This window comes from Hyposmocoma kahamanoa, unplaced genomic scaffold (genome assembly GCF_003589595.1).
Source record: "Hyposmocoma kahamanoa isolate Upper Pololo Valley unplaced genomic scaffold, ASM358959v1 66, whole genome shotgun sequence".
NCBI lineage: Eukaryota > Metazoa > Arthropoda > Insecta > Lepidoptera > Cosmopterigidae > Hyposmocoma > Hyposmocoma kahamanoa.
The window spans coordinates 24779166-24789590 of record NW_020653854.1 but is presented as its reverse complement, the minus strand read 5'-3'; the positions used below and the strand labels follow the sequence as shown (position 1 = coordinate 24789590).

Genomic DNA, 10425 nt, shown 5'->3' with positions numbered 1-10425 from the left:
TTTTTTTTCTTATTTTTCCTCAAGTAGTTATGCGCAGGTCCACCCTCCAGCGCCCGCTTATCGTTGAATTTTGGGACACGCTGTACATAATAGACAACATGTTTTAAATGAAGTTCAAACCTGGTAAAGAAACTGTGGCTCTGGATTTGATGTAGGGCAAGGAATGTAGAAGTATGGAAACACTCCATGAATATGTAGACATGCTTTGTGCCCATCTGGGGTTGGCCCAAATATTCTTAACACTGGGACCTGCAAAGTTCATTGATCATTAGAGCCTACCTCACTTGCAGTATACTCTTTTATAGTTTACAACATAAGAAAATATTTTACTGTAAATTTTTATTAAAAAATACATTTATACTTTGTTTATTTTTAAAATGAAAAGATTATTTGTAGGTCTACGTCAAAATAAAAACGTAAAATGAAGGTATCAAGGCAGTGATGCTTTTCACATGGGAAATTAAGAACAAAACTTTAACCAGATCATCCAAATTGTTTTACATAACATCAGAAATGGTAATTATATACCATAACTGAAGAAACTTTAATGTTTTTTTTTATAATATCAATAGGCAGAACGAACAAGTTGAATGATTTTTACAAGTGGTGGCCAAAAAGCTGTTTAAATACAATATAAACACCTACAACAAGCATGTAGACAAATTCATAAGATCTGCTGACTTAGTCTGTAGCTCAGTAGGTAAGAGTAGTGGTCCCAGTATGGCAACTGATGCCGGTCCAAGTCTAGTCAGATTGAAGGAATTTCTCTTGGTATTGTTTGATCTTTATATCAATAATAAAAAATGTTATAGAAGTATTTTCACAAAAAATACATGAATATCATAGTAGTATAAACATATTACATCGTTAGTGTTTTGTAGAAAGAGTGAAAGCGTCATTTCGAAAAATTTTTCAGCTATACATGTTTTGGGTTTTAACAAGTGTTTCAAAATATTTACATCCAGTCTTTAAATTCAATTTTAAATTTGAATTTAAAACAGGACACAAATATTTTAAAACAGTTAAGCCAAGCAGTAATGAGAGCATTACTGCATTCCAGTTTTGAAGGGTAAGGGTGCTGGTCAAATTGCAGGCACACAGGACTTGTCTTAACGGAGCTTATGTCTCAGGGTGACAGATGCAATTAAAGCTCTGAGTGGTGCTGTAACCGTTATGGACAGGCGTGTAGCTTACCACCAGGTAAGCAACTTATCTATCCCGTCACTTGATATTATAAGAAAAAAAGTTGTAAAAAACATATTCAATAATGCTTTCGTCTTTTCTACAAAACACAACTACATGTAATTATATACCTGTTTTATATCTGCACCCCTAAAATCTGAATAAATTACATCCACTCCAGGCGTAGGCTTGGTCAGATAGTGGTCACAGACCACAATACGAACTGAGAATTCCGGTTTTTCATGACTTGAAGCTAGAAACAATGTTTTTATAATGTTTAATTTACTTTCAATTGTATTTAAAAAATATTTATTGTAGGTATACATTAAATAAATTGGCTCTGTGTATTAATAACATCTAAATACGGTCCTGGTTGCCGTTTATTATATGTTTATACCTTAAAAATAACAAACCTGGAATAAAATTATATAACCTATTTCGCGGGATGTTTTCGGTAATAAAAATTTATTCCAGATTAAGATAAGGCTGTACAATATAAAGAAAAATGCACGTTTGGTACGAGGTAAACCATTAACATGTGAGAAAAAAAATTATGAAACATCTACGAAAACCGATACCAAAACAAATAAGATTTCGAGGTTTAAACTAATTTTTTGTATTAATATGTGCAAAAATACTTACAGAAAGAATTGCTCATGATGAAATCTAATCATAATACCTTGTACGTTTCCATTTTTTTTTTTGAAGTTTCTGCAAACATAATTTATTAAGAAGACGAAAACTTGAACAAACTTGTCTAAACGTAGTGCTTAAATTCTCTTTGAAACTTGTTTTTGAAGTCATGCATGACAGACCGTGACCTTGAAATTGACATTTTGACAGTACAATTTTATGGTATACAACAGCGAAGATTCTAGACATTTAATATTCACTTTTTAATTGATTTCATATAGCTCTGTTGCATTCACGCATAGTAGATCACAAATAGCGGATCAACAATAACGAGCATCTTTTTATATTGTTTATGGATTTAAAAAGTTGTAACCAATATTTATGGTCCAAAGTGATGTGAGTTGATGATATCGATATCAATAAAAACTAAGCCTATACGACTTCAACTCATGCCATTTTAGGAAAAAAACACGTTTATTGCCCGTAAACAGTCATAATAATATGTCCATAAACTATGATTTTTTTTATTTATAAGATCGCATTTGTATCACTCATTATTGTAAAATAATCCCTGTGTCAAAATGCACTTTCATGAAGGTAAGTTTTTTTTATGATTCGCATAATATATTACAGGAAAACTGAAAATGTGGCTTTTCTCATAAACTCATTTTGCATTTGATTGAGTTTTTAATTCTTTTGTAATTTTTTTAAGCAATATTGGTTTTGAGTTGAACGAGACCGAAATGACATTAATGACAAAGGATCGAATGTATCGATATCGATAGTTCTTCCAACATCACTACCAGCAACCAACTAATTTTCGTTTCGTAGTGCGTTGTGCGTTGCATGCTGTCATTCGTGGTCTTACCTTTCAGTGGAGTATTAAAAAATTGGTCGTGTTTTTATTACAGACTGCAATATAATCATCGTCACTCGTGTGCTATTTAGTTTTAAAGAATGATTCCAGAATATGTCAATAAACTGTGCATATAAGAAGAAATAGTGATCTTGTACTTTGTTTACAAGTATACAATGTTGTGATTTTGTAAAGTGAATTAAAAGATGTGTATTTACGTGGAACACTTTGAGGAGATATCAATAAAGAGATAATCTCTGGAAGACGATGGATGATGAAGAGGCCGATTTGCGTGAACAGATTTTTCATAACAATGTGCGGGAGCAAATTGTAAGTAAAAACTAAATATGCAAAGAATTTTTCGTCGAATCACTTACTTGGATATTGTTTAACAGTGAATAGGTACTATTTGTTTATAAATAATTTTCTCGTTGATAAAGTAAAACATCTCTCACAAATCAACTCTGTATTGCTACTTATAAAGTTCGGAATTTGTTTTCTAAATATATACTCTTTGAAAGTAGATGGAGGTCAAATGCGCACTTATATTTTATAAAAAAAAAAATCTAAATTCCAGACTACAACAACAATCCATCTGTTTATAGCCAAGAAGGCTGATTGCAGGATAAATTAAAAAAAAGTAATTTGAGAGTGGCTTTTAAATTATTTATAATATTAATAAACATCCATTTCAAATCAGTATCCCATTATCTTATTTCATGAACTTACCCAACTGCATGAGTTGTGAGCACTGGATGGGATGACTCGGGTTAGATTCCCAGTAGGACTAATTTGGCAAATTAACATCTTGGAATTAAATAAATAAATAAATAACGCACACACTCGACATAGCCCTGCACTAGGGAAACCCTGTGTCGCGGGTACCATGGACACACACATAGACAACCACAAATTACACCCAAACTCACGAGAGAAATAAATGTAAGCCATACAAACATTTCGGGAATCGAACCTGGGACCTCTGCGTGGCAGTCCGGCATGGTAACCGTTCGGCCACGGAGGCAGTTAAATTAGTTCTGGTCTGGGTAATCTGGTTATTTCCCCACAGTGAATTCTGTTGCTCTGGTGTAATAACTATGAGTATAGTGCTGAGAATTCCCTTGTTTGAGACCAGGTAATTGATGTGGCTGATTATTATTAATAATTAATAAAAAACTTTAAACTACATTAAGTACATGCCTCTGTGGCCAACAGTTACCATGCTGGTCTGCCACACAGACGTGCCAGGTTCGATTCCTGGCCTGGGAGAAATATTTATATGGCCTAAATTTATTTATCTCGTGAGTTTGAGTGCCATTTGTGGTGTTCTATAGGCTTATTCCCAGTTGTCACCACTGCCTTTGTTCCCACTGGTGACAAATGGGAAAAAAAACCCCATATGTTACCAGTAGGGTAGCATGATAAGACGCGGCTTATGCGAGAGCGACGTAAAGTGCAGGATCTCTATGCAAGAATAGCTGTATCTTGTGCCTTATGTCGTGGTAAAAAAGGTGCAGGGATATGAGTGCGTGCATTATTATTATTACATACTTCATGTTTTATTTTACATGCAATGATTTGATACTGTCAATACTACGATTATCAACTCATGCAGATAAGAGTAGTTAATAATGTGGCCAGCAGTCTGGTGGCATTGTTATATTTAACATGTAGGATGCTCCGTAATTAAATAATGATAAAAAAATTGCTTTCTCAGTTTTAATTTTACAATCATAGTAACTGAAGACTCCTTTTAAGCACAAAAATAATAATAGTAGTGGTAGAGCTCCTTGTTAAAGAGTTTGTCCAGGGGAAGTACTACAACCATGCCTATTTCTGCCGCCCAGCAGTAATGGCAGTTGTGCTGTGCCTTCTACATTTTACTGTTAGTTTTAATATACCAGCCACATACACATGAGAACAATACACGCACAATCAGTTTTAGTTTTATCATGTCCCTACTCTACACATACACCCATTTTTATAATATTATTTTTTACTTTTTTTTTTATTTTTTATTTTTTTATTATTTTATCTGCTTGGATGAAGCGACATCATCATCCTTGTTATGTATTCGGCTTCACTGAAAACCAGCATAATTAGGTGTTTTCCCACGCTTTGTTACAAATAACTGAGTGGAGACCATTTTGGTAACTTTTAAATGTAATTCTTTTATTTTGTATTTATCATGACATTATTTTATTTTTGTTATCATTCTGTTATATATATTTTGTCGTAAGTTTACCAAATAAACTACTTTTCTTTCTTCTTTCCTTCTAATGTTAGCATTACTGCATTCCGGTTCTTGAAGTGCATGCATGCTGGTGAAATTACAGGCACATGGGACTTGTCAGCTTATGTCTCAGTGTGATGGGTGCAGTGACTTTCAGACCTTTGAGATTTAAAGCACTGAGTGGCACTGCAACTGTTATGGACAGGCTTGTAGCTTACCACCAGGAGCACAACTTGTTCATCTGGTCACTTAATATCATAATAAAAAATATGCCTGTGGTTGCAGACTTCCTTCTTTTGTAATCAAAGCAATATAATGTGTGTACTTATTCTTAGTTCTATAAGTGGTTAATTGGAGGATGGATTGGAATCACCACACCAATTGGTAAATTAACAAAAACTTTTGTCTTTTTGGTGGAGTAGCAATAAAAGCAGCAATTGAAGTGCTTGTTGCCTTTCTGGTAACCCATTCTGAAATACTGGCAAGAAGGTAGAAATATAGAAAAAAATACATTTACCTTTTTCACATGACTGTAGACATAATTCACAATTTTCATGTAAAAGGGAGTTATTTACACAGTTTAATTCTCAATATCATGCTCTACGTTGTGAAGTAAATGATTATTTTTTTATTAATTTTTATGTATTTTTAACATTGTAAGGGACAACATATTTTCACATTAGTCTTCCAGTGGGCTAGTTTTTTTGCGTCAATAGTTTAAATCAGGTATAAGTTTCGTATGGTCACTAGAGTGCTAACAGAGGCTGAGGCATTTCACCTACTTCATGGCAAATTCTAGAGTCTCTGCTCTCACTTGGCTGACTTTGTCATTTTTGAGGCTATTCCTCGCCAACACCAGAACCTCTTCATGTTTGGTGCTATATTGTCAATCAGTGAAGTGAGTTTTCAACACCAGTGAGTGACATGACAGTAGTCGGATGTCTCTGGAGTTACAAGGATCGGCTGGAACAAAAGATGACTATAGCTACTTTTTGTTTTCTATATGAAATGTACAAAGGAAATATAAAATTTCCTATTTACACTTTCTTATGTTTGTTAGAAAGCGACATTTGTCTATTAAAAAAGTTGTTCCTCGTTTTTGAGAATTTTCCTTTTTTTCCACCATTTTGTATGCGAAACGAAACATAATAAATAAGACTCACTAATTTTGAAAAGAGAATAAAAAACGAATGTGTGTCGGAAGTAGCCTGTCTTCTTTTTTAATTTAAAATAGTCTGATTACTTTACTGCCATCCCTTGCACCTATGCATTGGTCCATGAGGATTTGAGACTAGATAATTACTATGATTTTCTAGTATATTATCATAGTTATTACTGTTATTTAAATGAAGCCATCTGATAATGACTATTTAAGCTGATTGTCAATAGATATCAAACAAACATACAAAAATTATATCACTGGCTGACTTTGTTGCCTAGTTTCAATTCTGTAAAAAAAATCCTTATTAAGTATGTACACAATCAGTAAAAGCTTGCATGCCACAATGGGTTACAACATCCACCATTTAGTAACATTTATTTCTTATCAATAAATAAATTAAAATTATGTATTTCAATTTCAAGTGAATGCCTAGGGCTCCAACCTTAAGCAACGTAAGAATATTAGACTGGCTAAGATGTCTCCGACCTTGTTTGTTACCTACTAATGGGCATAACGATACACACTATTAGGCAAATATATGCGCCATCCAGAGGAGATTAAATCAATCAAAGCTAAGTAAATTCTACATTTTCATTTCCAATTTTCATTCTATTATTATTGGCTCAGAGTTGGAATTAGTGTCGATTTTAGTATTAACCCCTGATTGGTCCCTGAATTAACCACCCTAATAACACATAGGAGTTATCGCGTAAGATACATAAAAAAAAAACACAATCGAATTGACAACCTCCTCGTAATTCCACAAACTTTTGAGATCGTTTTTTTTGTAATTGAATTTTTAAATAGGACAGTCGATACGGCAATGGTACAGTCGGACGGAGTTAGAGAATTAGGTTTAAGAACCGGCGAACAATACTTGCCGTTGTTATTGTTATTACGGATATCTATTTTATTTCCCTATGTAATTTTAATTTAATAATTTTATAGTACCTGTAACTTAACTAGTCATAATTTACCTGGTCACATAGAACTCTAACATGGAGAGGCTGGGACTTCTAGCACAAGTAATTGTTTTGCTTAAATGGAGTTTTCCTCGGCAAACGCCGTAAACTAGGTTTAAGTGAACGTAAACACTTTTTAGTTATTTTAGACTATCGCCACTCCCATGGTCTTAAAGATTATTATTATTATCAAATACTAGCATTTATCGAGATTTTCAGCAAAATGCTGATAATTGCGCATCGTGCATTCATTTAAATTATTCTCCTTGTTTCAGATATTTTTGCTCCTTTTCATCCTCCTGTACCTTCTCTCGTTCATGCTGATCGAGAAGTTCAGGCGACGAGACAGTGAGGACTACTTCTCCAATGACGAGGATGAAGTCAAGGTGTACCGTATCAGCTTATGGCTGTGCACATTCGCCTTGGCCGTCTCTCTGGGATCGGCATTGTTGTTGCCAGTGTCAATCGTCAGCAACGAGGTTCTGATCCTGTACCCTAATAGCTACTATGTAAAATGGCTGAACAGCTCGCTAATACAAGGTAAGTAAGGGTTGAGTACGCTTTAGAACCACGCTGCCTACTGGCAATGTTGTAAGGATTAATTTTATTAATAACTACACCATTAAGTAGTAATAACCAAAGCCATAGTAAAGCCAAACATAATTTTAGATACACTGACAATGTAATTAATTTTTACAACATACGCTTTTAGCATGAACACTATTGTTGTGTCCAGCCTCCATAGATGACCAGCGGATTAGCTGGCCACGAAGATAGGTTGAGTAGACTGACAACATTTCAAATTAACCCGACTTTATTTTGGACAAAAGACGACAAGTGCAGTTCTGACCAATGTAGCATAGACAGCCCGTGCTGGTGAGTGCTTTTGGTTGTAAGTAAAGACTGTTCATAAAATTATAAAAACGAAACGGTCGTACATAAATGTTTATTGCATTATTAACGTAGTTTGTAAATACATAGAGACTATTATATTTCGAAATTAATGAATGCCAGATTACCATAACAAGTGTAAACCTCCAACAGGATGTAAAACAATTGTTGTCGTTCATAATCTATTATACATGTACTTATTATGTTTATGTTGAGTATATAATATTAGTTGCTTGATGTCGTTGCGGGACCCCATGCCTAACAGTGGAACGTATATACGTTGATACATTTCATTCATAAGAAGTGTATTACGCACCCTTGGTGTCTAATAAGGCCGCACCAGCAAAATTACAACATTTTTATTTATTTTTAATGGATAACAAACAATTGTACATGTTATGATTACAGTCGTTGTGAAATTTCTAATATAAGTAAACACGGACAATCGGCTTATTCCCAGTTGTCACCACTGGCTTTGTTCCCACTGGCGACAAATGGGAAAACAACCATATGTTACCAGGTGGTGACAAATGGGATAAAAAGATCCGTTGTTGCCACTGGCGACAAATGAAATTTACGATATCCCAGTAGTTGCCAGTGGTAAATAAAACAAATTCAATAAAAAGATCCCAATTAATGTTTGTTTATTGTCGTCGTAACGACAAAAAAGACGTTTATTTTATGGTCGAACGACTGTCGTGTCTAGTTGTTCCCACTAGACCGTGACGACAATTTAATCGGATCTTTCTGAATGTCGATTTCAGAAATGATTTGACTTTTTTGTCGTTACGACGACAGACTGTCGTGACAGTGGGAAGAGCTAGAACGACAGTCGTCCGACAATAAATAAATCGTCACGATAGAAATGTGATGACAGATTCTACGAGGCGGCTGCCGTGCTGTGATCCGATTAATTGTCGTCACGGTCTAGTGGGAACAACTAGACACGACAGTCGTTCAGCCATACAATAAACGTCCACGACACGTCACGACAGAAAGTCGAGATACGGGACCAGTGTAGACGGGACTGTCGTCTAACGATGAATAAAACGTTACGATATAATGGTTACGCGCCCTAATAGAGTAACCTTTGCACATTGTGCACAGGAATCATCCTGGATTATTTTTAGAATTCCGTTGCTTTGGTACTCGTAGTACAGGGAATTCCCTGATTTGACGCCAGGTAATAAAGGTTTGGCGTTTATATTTAAAAAATAAATATATATAAAAAAATATATATATAAAAAATAAATAAAATAAAATCAATTTAAACAAATAAGAATTCGACAGCAATTCAAAGAATAGGCATTATATAGGTATGCACGCTCCATCGTCAACCTATAAGCAGTCTGTCTTTTTTGAGCACGGAGCAAAATGACATTTGTAGGGTTGCCAGTTTTCGTAAAATTTTGAATAGTAACTGACTCCGTGACCGAACGGTTACCACGCTGGACTGTGTGTCTACGGCAACCGCGTAACAGGGTTTCCCTAGTGCGGGGCTATGAGTGTATGCGCACGTTATTATTATAATTATTATGGACAGTTTTATCGATTTGTGTTATTGCCATCTTCATTTTTAGTTTGACATCAGGTTTATTAATATCATAATCATTTTTTATTCATATACATTTTAACAAGAACATGCGGATTTCATTATCTACATTGAATTAAAATTAAAAACTTTAAAATATATCTCCTTTTTTATTTTTAATAGACATAGTTTTTAATGCGGTGTATGTATGTATGAACGTACAAAAATTGATAATTGAAATTAACCTGTGCCCAGCAGTTGGACAAATAATGGGCCTAGAATAAATTTATTGCATGCATAACCAACATTCAGTCGATAGTCGATGCAATATGCATCGACTGCAATCACTAGCTGGTTGTAAGCGGGAAACAATTTTGCGATATGAACTGTCATTTTACTCCGTCTTCAAAAAAGACAGACTATAGTCGCCACTTCCCATCAGTAGGGCTAGCACGATAACGCGCGACTTGCGCGAGAGCGACATAAAGCGCGAGATCTCTATGCGAGAATAGCAGTATATCGCGCTTTATCTCGCTCTCATGCTAATCGCGCCTTATGTGCTAGCCCGACAGGTAAGGTGGCGGTCAAATGCGCTTTACCTTGAACAAAATAATGGCGCATTAATTTTGTCAGCTTTATACTAATCTACCTCTTACAGTCTAAGCCAGTATCAAAAAGCCACGTAAGTCATTTACGTGTATTGTACGTAATATCTGTAATTCTTATGAAATTGTTGTAGGCATTACCTTTGACGATATTTATATTTACATTGTAACCTCAACCGTATGTACAGAAACAATACTTTTAATTTACTTTTGTATAATGATAAAAACATTCTTGTATAATATGCGTAGAGTTACACGTTTTTGTGGACATAATATCGCGTTGCGTAACGTTGAAATTAATACAGTCACTAAACGAAAGAGTCTATTTTCGGGAATTTTTCAATAAAGTTTCTGAGTGTTTGACAAATCG

General features: G+C 34.7%; 1 protein-coding gene across 1 annotated transcript in view; it reads left to right on the top strand.

Annotated features, from left to right (window-relative positions):
• The first annotated feature begins 2763 nt into the window (after positions 1-2763).
• LOC113232025 (protein Lilipod) overlaps positions 2764-10425 on the top strand; it is an 80261-nt gene continuing 72599 nt past the window's right edge. Inside the window, exons 1-2 of the mRNA XM_026466649.1 lie at positions 2764-3001; positions 7304-7568. Coding sequence (XP_026322434.1) covers positions 2939-3001; positions 7304-7568 — 328 coding nt within the window. The 5' untranslated portion in view covers positions 2764-2938. The remainder of the gene's footprint in view (positions 3002-7303; positions 7569-10425) is intronic.